The sequence below is a fragment of the Lonchura striata genome, chromosome 4 (assembly GCF_046129695.1).
Source record: "Lonchura striata isolate bLonStr1 chromosome 4, bLonStr1.mat, whole genome shotgun sequence".
NCBI lineage: Eukaryota > Metazoa > Chordata > Aves > Passeriformes > Estrildidae > Lonchura > Lonchura striata.
In genome coordinates this window covers 26,730,751-26,750,952 of record NC_134606.1, presented here as the reverse complement: position 1 = coordinate 26,750,952, position 20,202 = coordinate 26,730,751, and the positions used below count along the sequence as shown (strand labels likewise).

General features: G+C 44.0%; 1 protein-coding gene across 3 annotated transcripts in view; it reads left to right on the top strand.

The window, feature by feature from the left end:
• Positions 1 to 20,202, top strand: part of LNX1 (ligand of numb-protein X 1) — a 124,600-nt gene that overhangs the window by 51,779 nt on the left and 52,619 nt on the right. For 2 of the 3 annotated variants that reach the window (XM_077782836.1, XM_077782837.1), the window contains one exon: positions 2,598 to 3,078. In XM_077782836.1, coding sequence (XP_077638962.1) covers positions 2,693 to 3,078 — 386 coding nt within the window. In that variant the 5' untranslated portion in view covers positions 2,598 to 2,692. Of the gene's footprint in view, positions 1 to 2,597; positions 3,079 to 6,537; positions 7,009 to 20,202 lie in introns of those variants that run through there. The other variant, XM_021529229.2, reaches the window with a different exon arrangement.

The following is a 20,202-nucleotide window of genomic DNA, read 5'->3' as shown; positions in this document are numbered from 1 at the left end:
CCAGAAGGGTTTGAGATTTTTTTTTTCCAGTATTTATATTAGTATGTAGACAAAATTTTCTAAATAATAGTTCTCATAGGACTCGAATTTCCGGTTCTAAAAACTCAGTGCCTGTTAGTAATAAATGTGGATAGTTTTATCTCCCTGTGCTGTAGCAAGTATTTGTAATTTATGCAAACATTGTAAAATTCAGGTACAGCTCCCCACACCTGCCCTTTTCCACTAGCATTGCATTATTAGTATGTCAGATTGATAAAGAGTATCTGTAACATGGCCAGGACAGCCAGACTTTGCCTCCTCTGAGGCTTCTCTCATCATTTTTGCTGCAGCAGAACATGGCCTTAGGGCAGTGGTGCCTCTCTTTCTCTGTTGTCATTGCGAAAATAATTGCAGTAACTTTGGAGCTGTAGTACTGTTGCCAGCTGTACCTAATTTGTATCAGGGGTCTTGCTGTGTTGTACATGTGGAAGTGGAGGACAGGTACTTTCAGGGTTAGGGCATGAGATTGGGCAGGGGTGGCTCAGATGCCCATGTACCTGTTCCTGAGGGCTGCTCTTTTCTCAGAGCAGGCATTGGCTTTAGCTTTCAGGTTGGCTGATGGGAGCTGTGTATTGGGTTTCCTGCCAGCAAGAAGCAAGAATTCTGTCCTTGAGAGCATCCATGAGACAGCAAAATGCTAGAGTTGGCTGTATTCTGGTGTGTGGTGCATAGGGTAAGCACCCACATGGATGTGGTGGTGCAAGAGGACACAGCTGGGGAGTGGAGAAACAGCATCATGTTGCCCACACCCCTGGATGGATGCAAGGCATTCTGAAAATGTAAAAGACAATGAAGTTTATAACACAGTGCTATTTTGTCATGCTTTATTGGTTTCTAATTAATTTTACATTTATTTTAATAATCATGCAATTTCCCAAGCCATGTGTTGCCATTCTTGAAAGCAGTCCTGTTGACTGGAGATCCCTCCATGAGCAAGGGATGTGGAGAGCATGGACGCCCACTCACAGCCACCCCACTTCACCTAGAAGTTATCCAAGAGGTTCCTACAGGGGCCACTTACAGTGCCCAAATAGTCTCCAGCACATCCCCTGATAATCTTTTATCTCATTTTATTTTGCTGTGTGTCACCGTAGTAGATTAAATAATAATTCCTACATTAAGATAATAGGTGGAGCTGCTGCCTGCACTATGGAGAGATGTTTGTTTCTTCACAAATAATTTTCCATAAAGCTCTGGTGAATTTTTTTACAAAAGGGAACATTTGACCCAGTTTTGCATATTTTAAATATTTGCAAGGGTTCTAAGAGGCAATGATTTTAATTCCAGTGAAGCTACTGCTAATCAGGAGGCAGAGCTTATGCAGAACTCTCTCTTGCAAGCAAAAACAGGCACTTAACATAATTGCTTCATAAGAATAAGATCTAGCAAAACATTGAAGAGAATGTTTGACATTTAAACATCTGGTTAGTGTTAGTGGGGCTATTATTTTACCTTCATGTCAGAAAAACCTGCCATGTTAAAGTTTAATTTCTCAGGTTTAGAACCCATGAGCTTTGCATAAAAATAAGGGTTTATTTATACGAAAATATGCTCTGTCATAGTCATATTTTTCTTATTATTCTTTCCCTCATTTGCCCTCAGACATGGGTGTCTGTGGCTGACACATTGTCTCAGCAAATTAAGTCAAGCTGAAAGCAAGGGTACAGTGCTAAGGCAGAGCAGCAAATAAGATTTACATTTTCAAGCAAGAGTAGTAATTGGGCCATTGCATATTTTATATCTCCATGTTTATTTTCAGAGTGTTATATCAAAATAAGCATAGAAGTAATGAGACATAAGTGCTCCAACAAGCAGTTGGGGTTCATCAAGTAAAAACTACAAATTACTCTTTGGTTTTACTGCCACCCACAGAGTTTACATCTTTAAAATACCATCAGGCAGGTGTTGTGGCCAGAGCTAATTGGGTTTTTAGCTAGGAACATACTGAGTTTCTGTACAAAAAATTATAAAGGAGTAGGCCTTCTTTTGAGCAATACACTATTTAGCATTGTGCTGTGCACTTCAGTTTAAGTTCTAAATTCTCATAACCCAAATTATCCTCCATCTGGCTACAATACAGTGTTTGTATGCTTGTGTGTATTAGGTGAAGCTGCTGCTCTCCCTTGCTGTGCTGTACAGGCAACCTGGCCAGCAATCTTTATTCTTACCTGTATTTCTGCACACAGTCTTGCAGTGTTTGCCCACACACAATGCTACTTTTCTGGCAGAAGTAATGTGGCCACAAAATCGTCTAACTAGAATTGCAATTATATGCTAATTTAAGGTTTTCAACCATTAAATGACTGTAGTATTTCTCCCTATCTTGATATATTTCTTTACAATGAGAGTGTCAGTGTAAATTGAGCTATGTTTGTGAGAGAATTAGTCTCTGGAATTAATTCTCTCTTTTTTTTCTGCCCTTCTTTGCTTTACTCTCTCATCCCAAAGACACAATTGTTTCCTAGTACCTGATATAGTACTTCATATCTAGATACATACTGCAAGTATGGCAAGAAAACACAATCCAGAACATAATCCTTTGGCTTTTCTCCCCACAGATCTGACGGCACACAAGCCTTGCTACAGTTCTCACAATTAGAAAACAGGTTGGGTATTCCCGCCTGCCCCCTTTTGAATTGCATCAATTCTGATTATGAGCCAGAAAGAAGAAGAAATGGAGGATAGCTCCCCACCACTCTGTGTCACCTGCGGCCAAGCACATTTACCGGAAGAAAACCACTTGTACAGCTACACCGAAGAAGTAGATGATGATCTGATATGCCACATTTGCCTGCAACCTTTGCTTCAGCCATTAGACACGCTCTGTGGTCACACCTTCTGCACAGCCTGCCTTACAAACTTCCTTGTGGAAAAAGACTTCTGCCCCATGGACCGCAAGCTTGTGATTCTCCAGACATGCAGGAAGTCCAGCATACTAGTGAATAACCTCCTGGATAAGCTAATGGTTAGCTGCCCTTTCACAGAACACTGCTCAGAGGTTGTGCAACGTGGTCACCTTGAACAGCATTTCCAAACCCAGTAAGTTGTTGTTGATAGACCTTTTTTGACTCTTATTTTTGAATAGAGGAAAAAATACCTTCAAATAATACTGATCAAAATATACAGTTAACGTAAAGAAAGAGTTGTTGATTTCACTCCCGATGAACACAGTGTCATTAATTTAGAGCTCAATTTAGTCCATTTATAGTCCAAGATACAGGCTATATCTTACTTATTCTTTTTTCACAATCAAATGCATCAATGCATTTAAGGTACTTCATTCTATCATTAGCAGTTCTGGGTGAATACTTTGTGGTTAGCTGCACAATGACAGTATGTAGGTAGTCTGCATGTTTTTGGAAGCTGAGCTATTATAAATATTTTAATAGCACATTAAGGGTTTTATAATTGCCCTTTCTTCAAACCTCTTTTGAATCACAAATGACCTATATGAGAAGTAGAGCAGAAAATATTCCAGTTTGGTATTGGTGTTTGAACCTGAGTGCTCCTTTCTTCCAGGTGAGCACTTACTCAGGGCACCATGGGGCTCACAGAGAGACAGAGTCTGGAAGTCGAGCTGGACTCCCTCTTCACCCTTATCCCTCCACCCTATCACCCTCAATCCTGCCTCTGGGAGAGACCCCTCCAGGGAGCAGTTTGGTTCCTCTGCAATGAGAGGACTGAATGATTCTCTATTTTGCAGAGTAAAAGCATGTGCTGCTGCTTTTGTCTTGCATGTTCTGCTTTTTATAAGGAAAGTAGAAGGGTAAAAAGGTACTTTCAGGGCTGTGATTTCTGACAGCAGACTAACACTTGGCCACAGTCTGCAATAACAGCACCTCAGGTCTGAGGAGAGATAAGGTCTAAGATGCGCACTTTTCTGTGAGCTGTATCTGTTACCCAGGGAAATTACTTCCCCTGAAGTTTGCAAGTGTAAATCGTGTTGCTAGGTGTGTACTTCTGCATGGGAAATGTGAAGGAAGCCTTGAGCAGCCAGCACGGGGCTCCAGACTGTCCTGCACAGACATGGCAGCACAGAGGACCAGAGCATGGCTGGTGAGCAGGCTGCGGAGCCAGAGGGGGAAGGTATGTTCACATACTGCACACTTGGCAGTCTGTGAGCCCACAGCTGGGAGTGGCTCTGCAGCCTGCCATTCAACATGCCCTCATTTGCACCGGAGACCTCATTTCCTGAAGCACCTCGATTCTCACTAGGGATTTATTCACAAAGTTATGGTATCCTAACCAACCAAAAATGTGATGATTTTGCATTACTAAAACAAACAAACAAAAAAACCACAAAAAAAAAAAAAAAACCAGAAACTTTAGGGATGGGTTTATTAATCCCTTGAGAAGGTCATGAGACCACTTTTCACATGCTGGAGGTTTGGTGTTTGTGGATTTGGGTGCCCTTGTCCCCACATTTCTGGACCTGGCTTTCCCTGCAAGGGTGCTTCTGGCTCATGGTGCAAGAGGCAGTGGCAGCAGGCCCCAGCCCAGGCCACCAGTGCTCTGGGAGTTCCACTGCGTTGGCTAAGGGGACAAAATAAGTTACTCATAATTTCCTGTCTTAGGTCAGTACTTCTCTAACAGGCCTCAAACGTTAATTTCAACAGAAATGCAGATAAGGGGACTGTCAGTCTTCTGTGAGCTGCTGTCACTGAATTTGTGTTTCTCTACAGATTCCAACCACAAAATCTTGAGCCCCTAGTGCAAATGTCCTTTCCCTTTGCTATACATACAGCTGAATGTAATGTGATTTAGACCTCCGTTTGTCTTCATTTTTTTGACATGATGATGCTGTGGCCATAAAATTAGCAGGATACCCATTCCCAATTTACCCCAATTTACAGTCCCCAGTAAATAAGCAAATTGGAATATTGGTTTTTGAATGGAAGCCACACAGCCAGCACAACTTCTGATTTCTAGTATTGATTTTCCTATGTGGATATGTGCTGTCCTGTCTCTTAGTGTCTTTTCCTTAAGGTGGTAGAAAAAGTATCCTTCACTACATATCTTACAGAATTGCAGTGCTATAAACAATTATTTGGTCCTGTAAAGGCCTGGCAAGTTTTATTCTAGCTCTTCCTGTTGAATGTCAGTGGCTTGGCCTGGATCTTCCCCTCAGGATCTTCAAGATCTTGTGCTTCTGGCTTGCTTGGCCTGAGCCCAAGCAGGGATAGAAAGAATTGTCTTGGTAACATATTCCCACCATCTCTTGCTGTTCTCTCTTCCCTGTGTCAGGTTCCCTTCACCAGGCCCCAGGGTTGCAAACTCCAGGAGCAGAAGACTGGAGAGATAGAGTAGGGTCTTCCTACCCTAAAGCCTCTAATGTAGCATTGCTACATAGGCTGGACATTTTTCTTCTTTGCTACTCATGACATGGATTTTCTTCCCTCAGAACGGTTGGGAGTGCTGAGTTACCTTAAGGTCTAAGGGAGAATAGGAAACCACAGGGAACTTCTGCTGTTGGGTGTTTCAGTTTTACAGGGAATAGGTACTGCAACCCCACTAGCATTCCCACTTGAGGGAAGAAATAGGAGGGAACATTCTGAGTGATCCTTAAAGGTGGACTTCTACATCCTTGTTCTTGCCGACACTGCACAGTACCTTTTTTTTTTGTTTTGTTTTGTTTTGTTTTGTTTTTTTTTTAAGCACAGCATTAATTCATCACCTGAGGTTCTTATGCCTTTAATTCTTGGAAATGCAGAAACCTCTCTTGCTACCCCATCTCCCATTAATAGTAAAGAGAAGGATGCTGTGCTCTGTCATGCCCAGGGACAGATTAAACAGACTGAGCTGATGCTGTTCTCTTTAATTCTGGTGAATCAATAGAGGGAAGGGAAAATGTATGATTTTTATAATTAAAAAAAATCAGTAATAATCATAAATATTTGATGTCTGCATTGAGAACAGTTCAGAGCCCACCTGACATCTCCACAGAACACTATTGTGTTCTCAGTGAATAAATAAAAGTAGACTGCTAAGGTCACCAGCGTGGTCAGCAGTCCTCACATTACTTGCATTATTCAGGTTCAGACCAATCCTGGTTCTCAGAAAGAAAACAAAAGTTTGCCCTGATCAGAGATGAGGTCACTGATGGAACAAGGTGAGCTTGCTGTTTTATGCTTTGTAATTGATGAGAGAACTTTACCATTTTTTTTAAACACTGGTTACCATGGAGCAGTCCACTGAAAGCATCCTTATTTAAAATGTTTGCAGTTGCATCCTTCAAAAAAAACCCTGAGAAGAGACATGTCCTTGGATTATTACAAGATTTATGTTTGTACAAAACCATCTGACTGGATTTGGGGAATTCAGACTGAGATGCAAACAGCCAGCAGTTGGCTGTGATCTTTTGCAGTGTTTTACTTTAAAAAGGTGTGGTCTTCTGATATCGCCTGCTACAAAACTCCACAGGGGGCATTTTTTTCCCCTCCCTTGTCAGACAGCTACACCCTTCCGTGATGCATTTTAGCTCATAACCCATCTGCTTGTGGGCAGTGATGTAAACATACCAGCTGCCTCTGAAGAACCACTCTGAATCCTGCAGGAGGCAGGTCTCTTCCCCGAGCATCGCTCTCCTCTGCAGCATAAGTCACTGTCTCGCCAACCACGCTGTGCTGTCCCTAAACCCTCACATCTACCCATCTGAGAGTCAGATCGAGTAATCCTCTTACAGGTCAATGATTTTTGCAGTGTAGCTTCATTTCAGGGATTTAAGCTCGATTCATAATGTGCTACCATTGCGTTGAAATGGAAAGGCTTGCTTAGAAGGGGCTTGGCTGGCACGAAAGCTTCTCGTTGTGTGTCCCACCAGCACAGAGAGACGGTGGGAAGGAGGAAACCTAGCAGCAGTGCCAGCACTGCACTGAAAATGAAGGCTCTCCTGTTACTGGTCCTACCTTGGCTAAGTCCTGCAAACTACATAGACAATGTGGGCAACCTGCACTTCTTGTACTCCGAGCTGTGAGTACGCACAGTCGCGCTGGCATCGTGCTCTCTGTCTGTCTGTCTGACCCGAGTGGTGGGAAGGGGCTCGCCATGAGCGTTTTGGGGGGTCTGTCTGTGTGTCTGTGCCTGTGCATACATGTGAAGAAAATCCTGTGACGTCTTGCCAACAGCTCCACACCGTGCTGCTTCCCATCCGGAGGGCTAATAATAGCAGTACGTCCCCATTGCTTTCTGCTTTGGGAGCAGCTGAGATGTACTGAGTGAAGCTGCTTTTTTCCTTATCAACTTGTTTTTCTGTGCTGATATATTAGGTGTTTGTTGGTTTGGGGTTTATTTCCATTTCCGAATCCGTGTTTTTCCTTTATTTTCTGTAAATAGCTTTTGGGGGATCTGGGTATAGGGGAGGGCATCAGGCTAGACACCCCCAGTAGAGCACTGTCTGTGTACATGCATAATGTTCTGTGTGTAAAGCTGCATGCCTGTAGCAAAACGCTGAGAAGCCTTTCACCAGAAATAATTCACTTGAGACAGAAGAGAATTTTCCCGTATTTCTGTTTTTGCCCACAGCAGAATGTTGTTTTTTCTGTGAAGCAAATTTAACTGTAACAATCCATTAACATATCTTCACGTTTTTAAAAAACCCACCTCAAATGACCCCATAGCTGGTCTTTCCAAGCCACAAAACAAATATTCTATGATATCTCTGTAAATGTTACTACTTTAATTTGTGCTTTAATTTGAATGTTATTGTACTAGTTAGTGGAGCTTTTATGACTAGAAATAGATATTTGTTTCACTATGTTTTCATTAATTATGTGTTGTTTATATTTTAACAAAATATAAACTTTCAAGATCTTAATTGAGATAATGAATGAAATGTCTAATTCTCTCAAAACTGAAAAATGACTGTATTATGCCTATTGTGGGAATATTTTAGTAACAGTTGTGATGAGTATCAAAGAGACTAATTTTCAAATTATTTTGTCCCTACTGTCAGACAAAAATAGCAGTGTTTTGCAGAAACACAAAGTCCCCTTTTGAAATCCTTGTGTGATGTGCATGGCAACTATTAATAATTTAGTCACACTGCGTACAACAGCTAAGGATTTCTGTATGCTGTAGGTGTTTTTAAACATTTAACAAATCTAGTGTTGAGCTGTGTCCTCATTTTAATTTATTGGCATTTTGTTTAAGAATGTTAATTAAAACAAAACAAAACAAAACAACCCCAAACAAGAAACAAACAAAAAACAGTTAAGCCAAGCAGGCTACAGGAGCAATCAAGCTCAAAACAGGGCAGATGAACACTTATAATGGAAACAATGGCATCTGGGACATCTAGTTTCCAGGAAAACAAACCAATGAGATTAATCAGAGCACAGGCACAGATGCAGCCTACTTGCTTTTCTTGGGGAATTCAGGTTCACTGATTCTCCCAGGATAAAGGGCTGTGATGTACGGTAGCTATTCATCTCTTATTTATTTAGCCTTCTAACCCACAGAGATCTTAGTTCTGCTGAATGTCTGCAGTTCTAATGGAGTGGGTGTGGACTGGGGCTTGGACGTGCATCTTCAGTAGTCAGCAATGAGAGGTACATATCCCCTCTCCAGCCCTGGATGCTCTCTGGTGCCAGAAGCCACTGCTCAGGGCCTCCCACACCACTCTGCCTCTGGCCAGGGCAACAGAAAGTACGATTTGCTGTGGCTGACACAATCCAAATGGGCATCAGGAAGTCTGACCTCCTTTCAGGAATTTCTCCTTCTCCTCCACACGTATGTAATGCCTCTGGCTGCTGCTGGATGCTGCACAAGGCATTGATATATTAGTCAGTTGGATGGATTCAAGGTCCTTTCTGAAAGAAAAAGAGAAGTACTGTTTTCAGTCCTGTTTAATCAGTTTATACAAATGTTATGACCTACAGGTTGATTCTTCAGTTGCTTGGTCACTTGGACATTTTTAATACAATTTTATGAGTGAAACAGATAAACCACTGATGTCCAGGAAAGTCTGACACCCAGGGGCACAGGTTAACTGCCACAGAACTTTTGTACCCCAAACCAGCAGCTTTGTAAATCTTTTCCCACAGCCGACTGAAGAGCCCCTGCTGTGTGTAGTGTGTCTGATGACTTGCACCATGGCTCAAAACTAGGCCGTAGTAGGCAGAAAGCATTTTTTTCATTGTCATACTATCTTTGGTTGCTGGCAAATACACATACTGGCCTCAGTCAGGACTCATTTTCTTGGCTGTCAGCCACCAGGAATACCAGTTGAGGAGGAAGAGTGGGATGATTGGTTTGCTAGGAACAAGGAAAGAGCTGGAGGATAGTGGAGGATGCAGTTACCATCACCGGTGCTGGCACAAGAGGAAGAATAAAGGTGCTGGGATTTACACTGGCCTGTCTCTCACAAAATCCATGTCTTCCCTTCTACTCTGTTCAAAAGTTATGTTATTTGTATTGCATTTCTGAGGTTTGCTTTAGTTCCAGGGCATTTTTGTTCCTAAATATGGAATGGACTACTTGGAGAATAAGGATTACAGCATAGCACAAAACTCATCTGGAGAGGCAGGCCTTGGAGTCAAACTAACAAATAAAGAGATTTTAGGAGATTTGAAGAGGAGAAAATTAAGTTGGAGAAAGGCTGTGCCACACCTTTGCACTTCAGCTGGGTGCCACACAGGTAGTTTTAGTTTTCTGTTAGCAGTCTGATAATTACAGGTATTCCCAGGAAGCACATACATATACATGTCCCCTGATGTTGTTACCTGCACTAAAACCACTTCCCTGGCTATTGTTTGTTGTCCTTCCCTTAGCACAGATCTCAACACAATTGTTGTTCCTGTCCTTGCTCTTTGCCAAATCATGAAGAGCAGCATGTGGTAAGCCAGGGTTCTCCCTCTTGAGGAGAAGCCCATGGAAACATCTGACAGACGAACAAGGGAAACCTGTGAGATCTACCTTGAGGGGTCTCTGGGACACCCGCCCAATGTCTCCCTGCACCATTATAAGGGTCTACACGGCTGTTGAGGAAACCCTGCCCAAGGGTCCATGCCTTCTTCTTTATATATCTGTAAAGACTTTGAAAGGCATCTGCTCGCTTTCTTTTAGACATATCTTCAGACATATCTTCTAACATATCTTCATAGAGGAAATACTTGCCCCAGCATTCTTTTGGGTTAAGGAATGTTATTCCCTCCAGTTAAAAACATGGTATATGAATGGAGAGGCAGCCTGTGGTCACTCTTAGGAAACTTTCCTAAGTGTGATGACCTGGTGGCACTGCTCACACCATTGCTATCCCTCTCACATCATAGGACAAGCTATACAGCAGGGTATTCCTCAACATCAGGATTTTCTGCACCTTCAGCTCAAAGAGCCACTTAGAAATAAAATTGAGGGGAAGGAGGTTGCAAGACAAGGCAGTAAATAACCTCACCTTGTCTCCTGAAGGACATCAATCATGTGGCAGCATGGGGTGCTTTTCAGCCTTATCCCAATTCAGCACGTGGCCATGCTGACTGAGTGCCTGGGATGGTGCTGGGCATTGCGTGTGCTCGGCATAGGTCGAGCACTAGGAAGTCCTTGGCAGCCACCCTTGCTGGCACTCATTCCCTCAAAGGATTAAACAGCTCCTGGCCTTAGTCCCTGCTGGTAATCCATCAGCTAGATCTACCCCATTTATCTGAATCAAGCCATTGTTTTTTAAAATCTTTTGTTTGTTAGGTGGAAATGCACAACTTACTCCCTCGTGTGAAAAGAGTACATTTTTTTATTAACCCTACTTGAGTTTTGCATGAAACAGTCAAAGGAATCTCACCAAATTAACTGGATTGAGTTTCCTCATATGACTTTTATACAATAACTACTCTCTTAAATTTCAAATCAGCACTTTGGGCTGGAATAACCAGAAAAATTTAGTTTCTCTGTTTATTCAGTTTTAAAAGAACAGATGCATGTGCCAGCTCTCTTCTAGTGCCATTGAGCAAATATTTTTAATGGTAAAAATAGTGAGGTGCACTCTTCCGGCCCCCTTACAGCCCTGAACTCTGCAGCCAATGGTCTTTAATTTCTGTTCAACTCAGTGGGGAAACTTGTGTCTGGCTTCAAGTCTATCCTTGTAAAATATCCTCCCCACACAGAGGCTGGGGACCACAGCACATGCAATACTCATGGCAAAATTGATAAGCCTGGAGCACCTTTTGGGCTCATGTGTTAGTCAACTGCAAAAGCTACATGTTGGCCTCCTTATTCTGTGCAAAGCTGTGTTTATGGAAATCTGTGTCAAAGATAAACTGTGAGGTTAATTAAAGCTGAAAGTGCTAGAAATCAAATCTTGAATGGAAATATTCTTAAATAATAATATAAATTAAATGTTTAGGGTATCTATATTAAATAGCCAGGACAAAGCACACTGAGATAAAAAGGATTCTGAGGGTCTTTTCCAAGATATTAGAATTGGATGTCTCTTGGAAAACAGAGCTGAGGTGAATTAAAACAGAAAGTCATGAGTGTGTCATGGGCTACCATTAGCTTCATGCCTATGCTACAGCTTCACAAAGGGATCACACATGGAGTTGGTTTTCCTTCAGAATTCTGAGCTCTCCCCCAAAATCTCCAGCAAAGACCTACTCTCAGCCTAGTCCCTCACTGCAGTTAGTCTCACCCTTCTCCACCATCTCTCTCCCTTGCCCTTCTACTTCTGCCCTCTGCCTCATACCTCTTCTGGTCCTTAGCTTTGTTTATTCCCCTCCTCTTTCATGCCATGGTCCTGCCTCTATTGTGCTTCTTTGTATTTCCAGCCTTTAGATTTGCACAGGAGAGCTTAAAATGTTAGTACAAATAAGGCCAGAAAACCCCTAAGCAGAATCTCATGTAGGTGAACTGAAAATACGCTGTATTATTGTTAAAAGTACAAAAGAGTTGCAATAAAACTCTTAGTATTGAAGTGCCCAAAGAGAATCTTCTAAATATATTGTGTTGCATTCAAGAGTGTTTTATGTTAGCGTTAGGAGTGCAGCAGAAAGCTGTCATTTAGTTGACTGTAAATGTCTGGGTCTGGTCACTCTTTAGCCAAAGATTAATTGCACCCCTTTAGCAGCACAGTGGGATCTGGGTTTCTGCCCCACCTTCTGCCACCCTCTCACAGAGATGGTACCTTTCCCCAGCAGCACACTCTCCTGGCTTCTCTGCATAGGTTAGAGAGTGCTGAGTTTTTGTGGTATGATTAACTGTTACTGGTTAGCATTTTTTCCCCCAGTGTTGTGATTCTAGGTGCAGAAATAAATTTGTCTAGGACAGCTCCAGAAACCAAAAACCCCATGAGAGCATTAAGAATTTGTTGGCTCTGCTCGGGAACTTTGTGTATAAGGAAAATTGGCATTTTAGTTATAGACTGAGAAAGATCCTGCTTCATTCCCTTCTATGCATGCAAGAAAGTTACCTACCTCCACACACTTGAGATCAGAATTAGGCCTTTTATTCTTCTGGATTGTTTTCTCAAGGCTTCTCACACCTTTGGAAAAGGCTGACATTGGCTAGTGTCAATCTCAACAAACATATTTTGTTGCCAAAAGTAAAACCTCAGCCAGCCAAAAAAACACTAAAACCCTGCCAAGATGGAAAGGCAATGTAACAATTATGGTTGGCAGAAATGTTTCTTTTTATGAATGACTTACATCTCAATTATGTTTGATTTTTCTGTAAGTTGCTCAAAAAAAAAGTGCTTACATGGCTGGCCCATGTAACAGGAGCACAGAGGGGTCAAACATTTACCCCACTTGGAAGCCCCCTCACAACAGGCAATCTACGTTGGAATGGGGACCAAAGAGGGCAAAGCACCAAAGGTCTGGTGGGGTAGGAGGAAGGAGTGAGGTGGTGGGAGCTGCAGGAGGTCGGTGATCACTCCCAAGCAGCAGACTCTCATTTCTTGCCTGACATTAAGCCACACAGGCCGTATGCTGCAAGTTTGGCCGACCTCTGCAGCTCTCTGACAATTAACCTAGTTTAACACTGGCACTGGCAGCATGACAAGGATATTTTTCCTTGAGCTATTTCTCTGACAAATCTGCCAGAACTGGGCTGTCCTGCAACGTGAGGATAAGCACTGCTCTTGCAGGGCTCTGTTGTAGCTTAAATCCTGCTCTGAATACTGGTTCTGAGATCAGCCACAGCACAGCTTGTTACACTGTAGGGAAGCAGACTAGCGGGTCTGAGGATCTTCTTGGATAACTTTAACACTCTTGACCTTTTGGGGGAATTTTTAAGGTCTGGCCTTTAAGGTCCCCAGTCCACAGAGTAGCTAACTGCATTTCATAACTTTCTCCATAAGAGCTATTGTTCAGGAACTAGAACTGATATTCTGCTTCTTGGCACGTGACAGCATGTCTGAAATACCTCCTGGAGCCATGCAGTAACTGGGTGCACAAGGATGCCAACAAGCACAGGACACAAACTCTGAGGTTTTGTAGTAACTTCACTGGCAAGGTTGGACTAATAACGTCCTGTGTGGCAGCATGCAGGTGACTGCTTGGGGCTACCATTAATATTAATATTCCCCTTTCAAAAGCAGGGTCCAGGCTGGTCCCTCTGTGTTGAACTGGTACCTCAGTGGAGGTATCTGTTAGTCTATAACATGTCACATGTCATGATTAAACCCCCACTACCACCAAAGAATTCCTGGTTTGGATCCAAACTATGTTTTGGGATTAAGAAAGTGAACTGATTTTGTAACATCTTAAAAAGCTGAATGAACCCCTTGGCCTCAACCAAGTTGCAGCTGGTAAAGGCTGCATTTCTCCAGTGAATCCTTGGGCTCTCCCTAGAACATGATTTATCCATACATTTAATTTATTGATTGACAACAGATTTTGAATACTGAGCAAGGCAAGTTCAGCAGCAGCCCAGTGAAATGGCTAGAGATTTCAACAGATGTACAACTTTTGCACAAAGAAAAAGTTCTTTAAATCATCCATAACTTTTACATGGTGTACAGTATTTCCTCCCCACATGAAAGAAAGTAGGCTGACTGTAACAGTGGATAAGTCAAGTCATATATTCAGAAAATTTCTTTGTCATTTTGGTTGGATTTTTGCTGGCAGCATCCTCAAATCGTATTGACAAAGTCTTGTTCTTCTCAGCAGTAGAGGCAGACAACCAGATTTGTAACAATGACACATTGCCATTGGCTGTATCTGCTCCCATTCTCTCTTTTAATATATATATTTAATATTTATAGAGGATACCTGGGAAAGGAGTAAAAAATCACCATTGACTCCTCTGTTTTAATGGAGTTGCCTTGCTCCGTAACATTGCTATGACACATGGTATGAAGTAGGGTAAGACAAGATATTTGCAATTGCTGGAGCCATCTTAATTTTTATTTGCTTTTCTACTAACTTACAGCATTATTTATCTGAATAATGTAAAATAAGTGAATAAAATGCCTTTAGAGCTATAAATTTCAGCTACAAAATTCAATCATTAGTCTGTTACTTTGTAACTTGTTTTTTTCTACTCAGCTGTCTTGAAATCATGTTGGCAGTTAGCAAGTGTTTTAGATCAGCAAGTCATTTCATGTGCATGTATTGTGAAGCCTATGCTCTTTATTACGCATTGCAGTCCCATCATTCACTAGACAGGGTGCAATATATTTTTAATGCAGAATTTCAATAATTTAGCAACCTCTTAAATAGAAGGCAAGGGAAATCTGCTCCAAGGGTTGTATTCTCCTTTCTCCTCTGCAGAACTTAGTGAATGGATAAGATTAGTACACTCGTGGCCTTGGTTTTTTGTGTTTTATTAAGAACAGACAGGACTAATTTTGAAAGTATAATTCAGGCACTTTCTTTTCTTCTCTCATATGTGACAAGCATTATTGTTATATGTTACTTTTAACATGCAGTAAGTACTGGTGATATTCCACTGATTTTAACTTTCCTTCCCATGTAAAAGGAGTAGTGGAATGGTTTCATAGAAATGTCCACAGAGACCTCTTCACTTGTAGATTTTATAATTCAACAGTATGAAAGGTCAGAAAACATCCCTTGCGAAGCAGGTATTTATGGAGAGGAGATGGGCATGATTAACCAAATCTGTCCTGTGATCCATGGGAGACCACTGAAAGCAGAGAGTGCACTATGCTGCTGCTATTATATGAGAATGTGTATGTTGATATGGATGAGCAAGGCTGTTTCTCTTGATATGTATGAACATCTTCTGCCAAGAGGCTAAATTACAGTCAGAAATAAGTGCTCTGTATGAAAAGCACATGTTGCAACTCAGCTCTTTGCCAGGCAGGTTTTGCAGTGGGAGCAGAAATCCCAGGAGTTTGTTGTGGCTTGCCCTTGTCAGCTCCCAGAGGAGCATCAACTCTGGTTCTGATTTAAACAATTGGCACATCTCTACTTCAATCATTACTACTTGGTTGGTTTCTACAGTGGGAAGATGGCACTGCTGGAGTAAGGATGTATAAGATTCTTTTTTAAATGCAGTGTGCATTGTGTACATACTGGTGTTTCTTTTTTTTTTTCTTTTTTTTTTTTTTCTTTTTTTTTTTTTTTTTTTTGTTCTTGGTGCTGCTGTGCCTGAGGTTGTCATTGGGATCTGTTGAAGGGACACAGAATTGAAAGTGCCAGTGGCTACTACTTTGCTCCAACCCAGGCTGTGATGGAAATGTTGATACTAATAATATTAATAACAATGATAATTACTAATAATATTAGTAAATCAGTTTAGCTATGCTGAGAAGATTTTGCTGTGGATGTCCAGTAGTATCTACTGCAACCCATGGCCCCCTGCTGGAGCGTGGACCCTGCCAGTAGATTGGCAGAATCTTGTGCATCCCACACAGCCCCTAGTGCTGGGAGCATGCTCTGTTCTCAACATTTGCTTTCTACCTGCGTTGTGCTGTCATGGGTCAAAGATATGGCCAAATAAATGTACTTTCCTTGATGCCATATCTGTCAATTTTCTCAGTGTCCATTTTTAGATGGCATTTAAATTTTGCATATCTTGATGAATTTTAGTGGATTGAATGTGCACAGTTTCTAGCAAACGTGCTGCTTTCAGGTTCTTCCCTCAGAGGAGATGAAATTCTAGTACATTTTTTATTCTTCCAAGGCATGAGTGTAATGAAGTTGGACAGTAATGGTTGCTACATTTCAGTTTTTTTCTGCTCTTTCCCCAGTAGCCTAAGTATCTGTAAGTTTGAAGGCACTTACAGTTATGGTCTTTGAGTTCAAAATAAATCAGAAGAGAACAGACCAAAACAGGACACAGCATCTAATAAGTTATATTGTATACATATAAACTTGCACTTAATATGTTCAGCTGGGAAAGCAAACAAATTCAGCCTTGTAGATCTGCCTTTTGTATTATCTAGGTTCAAATAATAGTGAAGTGACCCAAGTGAACAAAAGAAATCTGTGAGGGGAGGCCAAGATTGAGTAACCTTCTTCTGGAACTGATGAACTGTAATCCATACCAGATATTTAAAAAAAACCCCACCATTTGTTCCTGTTCCATTTACCTCACAACAATATGTCCTGTCCTCTTATCTCCTCTTCTCGCCTCTCCTCGCCAGAAGATGCTAAATTGCATCCTTCATATTTTTGCTAACTCAGTATTTGCAGAGAGGTTAACAGTCTCTTTCTCAAAGAGAAAATGCATTTCACAGATTTTATGTTTGTTAAGGGCTGCTAATTGTTGCTCAGATCTTCCTGTGCTACATGTCTCCTCTGTTTTTCAAATCTTCGGCAAACAGAGGTTGACAACCAACACAAAAAATACCATAGTGATTTTGTGCCCTGTGGTGCTTTACAACACTAAGAGGACTCACAGCTGACAGCCTGTGATGAAAGTGTTTGATTTGTTTGCATGTTGGGTAAAAATAACAGTTTACTCTTAAATAGGTGCTTATCTTTTTGCAGTGCTACATAAACTCTCTGGATGCTACCTGCCGAGTATGAATTGGCTACTTCTGCCCTATTTATCTTTTAAGAAAAGATGCAGGGGTGAACTTTAAGTAGGTTCTTCTGTGGGTTCTCTTGACAAGACTTATAAAGCTCACTTAGTCTCTGTCCTCACACCACCCGGCTGACTCCCACACTCACTGGGCCTGATCCCTCAGCTGTCCTCTGGGGGCCCTGTCATCCCCCTCGCCATCATCTGCTCCAGAACCTTGCTGGGCCCTGAGATCAGGCTGACACGCCGGCAGTTCCCCACATCCTCCCTGTGGCCCTTCTTAGGCATGGGTGTCACACTGCCACCTCCACTCATCTGGGACCTCCCCAGCTGGCCAGGACTGATAACAATGAAGGATGGAAGAGAGGCTTAGCCAGCTTTTCCATGGGCTCCCTCAGCCTCCCTGAGGGACTCTGGGCCAGGCCTCCAGACTTGGCAGCGTCCAAGTGGCTGCACAGGTCACAGACAACTTCCTCCGGCTCTGGTCTGGTCTGCCCCCGGTCCTTGTGTGCCAGCTCAGGGCACTGCTTGTCCTCCAGAAAACCCATCTGACTGTTGAAGGCTGAGGCAAAGAAGGCATTCCATAACTCAGCCTTTTCATCATCCCTTGTATTCTCCTCATCTCAGTGTTGATTAAAAAAGGGAAATTTTCCTCAGAGCTCCGGTGTTCCAAATCTTTCTTAACAGAGAGTTTTGTTCTCCTTTACAGTAGTGGCCAGACTAAATTCAATCAGGTTTTTGTCTTTCTGATGATCTGCCTACCTGGGGTCGGGGCAGGGACACATGGTGGGCTGGGTGGGAGTCACACTTTGGCACGGCACAGGGCTTTCTTGGGGATGTTTGGGGGTGGAGCACACAAAGTGGGACAAGAGAGAGCTGCACACCTTTGGGAGAAGAACAAGCGTAGGCAAAGGTGAAGGGCAGAGGACTAAAAAAGGCTTCTCTGACCAGGGGCATCTACATGGAAACCGCCAGTCCTCGGGGACGGGGGATGGGCAGCCATGCCCACCAGGCCTTTGTGACCTGCAGTGACATCATGCCCTGAGACCACTGTGACACGGGTCCATGTCGCAGATCTTAGGGCTACCTCACCCTGCAGTGGCCACTCTCAGGAGAGCAGCTTTCTGAGGAGGCAGCAGCTTCTCAGGACGCAGCAGCTTCTCAGGATACAGCAGCTCCCTGGGTGATTCTGGCCAGTTTCTGGCAAGGAACACTCAAAATGTGGAAGCAACAGGAGGTGAATGCTCACGGGCAGCCCCGTCAGGGGCAGCCACTGCTGCACAAACAGCATGGGCCAGCAGCAGGGCAGGGCCATGGCCTGCCACCCGTGCCAGCCGCACGGGGTGTGCCACTCTGCACTGCCACCCAGCCGTCATGGAAGCACCTGGAGCACTCTGAGACAGAGGAGCTCATCAAGGTGCAGGCAGGGCATGGGGGCAAAACCTGCAGTGACCTGTTTGCAGGCCTGGGCCCGTATCTACGGGAGAACAGGTCCATCAAGACCTCCTCGACAACCTCCAAGTGGCTAAGTGGCCGCCAGGAGGTGCAGGGAATTCCTTGGTCAGCCAAGAAAACTGTGCGTCGCAAGCAGCTGTGCCCAGAGGATGATGAGGCTACGATGCGTCGTCTATGTAAAATGAGGGAGGAGCTGGAGAAGACGGAAGACAAAGTCTATGAAGAGACGTTTAAAGCCATCTTCTCCTCTCTGGATGACACAGAAAGGCCACTTGGGTCCAAGTGCATCCTCAGCGATGCATCAAGCCTCACTCAGGAGCCAGCTGCAGGCCCCTCGGTTCAGCACGGCATTTGCAGTGGGACCAATGACGCCACAGGAGAGACACAAACGTCCTCAGAACTTGTGTCTCCTGAGCAGTTGTTGGCTGACTCAGGCCCTGTCATGGATAATTCGCTGCCCACCAATGCTCTTGTCAAGGACTCCGCAGGAGAGGTGGAAAACAACACAGAGATTGCACACCCTGACCTGTTGGCAGGCCTGTGCTCTGTCTCTGGTAACTCCCCATCCTGTGCCTTCCTCAATGAGCTCCTGGAAGTGTGGGAGGAAGAGGAGCTCTATGACAGAGAAGCGGAAGAAGAGAGTGACAGCGAGCCATACAGCCTGTCGTCTCTCTCACTGCAAGAGGAGGAAGCAGAACCACCAGCTTCTCCCATGGACAGGGATCCCTGCGTCGAGTACCACAGCCAGCCTCTCCCCACGGCATTGCTCCAAGACTTAAATATGTCAGTGGGTGGTCCCTTGCCTGCTGACCCTGTGGAGGAGGCCGAAAAAGCAGGCATGGAGGCTGGCTGTGGCTGGGCTTCCGCTCCCCAGGAAAAGCCCTGTAGGGATGAGCTGCTGGCTGGGCTTTGCCCGGTGCCTGCCCAGCCCCTGGCATGCAGCATTCCTGCCTGCCCCGCTGGCAGCGCAGCCGTCCCGCAGCCTCCGGCCCCACGGCGATGGCACTCCATGGCCAAGAGGGCCCGGCGGGCTCTGCGCCGCCTTTTGTCCTTCAGCTGCCTCAGCGGGCAGCCGGAGGAGTGAGCCTGGGGCCAGCACCAGGACGGTCACCAAAGATGCCTCAGGGCTCACCCTGAGGCAACCACCTCCTAAAGGTAGGTCCTGCTGCCAGCCCCAGCCCCTCACCCTCAAGCCAACAGCAAGGCAGCCTGGTCAGGGAGAGCTGGCTAAGCAAGGATGACAGCTGCCTTGTAGAATCCCAGAGGAGCTGACTCTAGGCCTGGGCTACATTTTCCAGGGGCATCCCCACCCTTCAAGGCTGCAATAGGAGCTGACAACTTCTACTTGAGCCTCAGCCTTGCAGGTAAATGAAGGCAAACCCATTCTCTCTTCACGTGGCAAATAGGAAAACACCTCCCTGGATACTTGTTACATAAATTGGAGAAAGCTGCTAACCCCTGATGAATGACCCTAGGGTTTCACCTTCAAAGGAACCACCGGGACGCCAAATGCAGAGACCTGCAGGGTCAGGACAGACCAAGAGGATGCTGCTGCAATCAAGCAACTTGGACTGACCTCTGCTTGATCTCTCCCCTCCCCACCCTAGTCTTGCTCTTCCACATATCAACCCACCCTCAATCTTCCGCGCACCATCCTCACTCTTCACCCTCTTTCCTTCTCGCCCTCCTCTGTCCCATCCCTATCTCTCCTCCCCACCTATCTTGTTCAATAAAATCCCCATTGTTAAGTTCCATAAATGGTCTTGTTGGCACATTAATTTGTGCACAGAAATC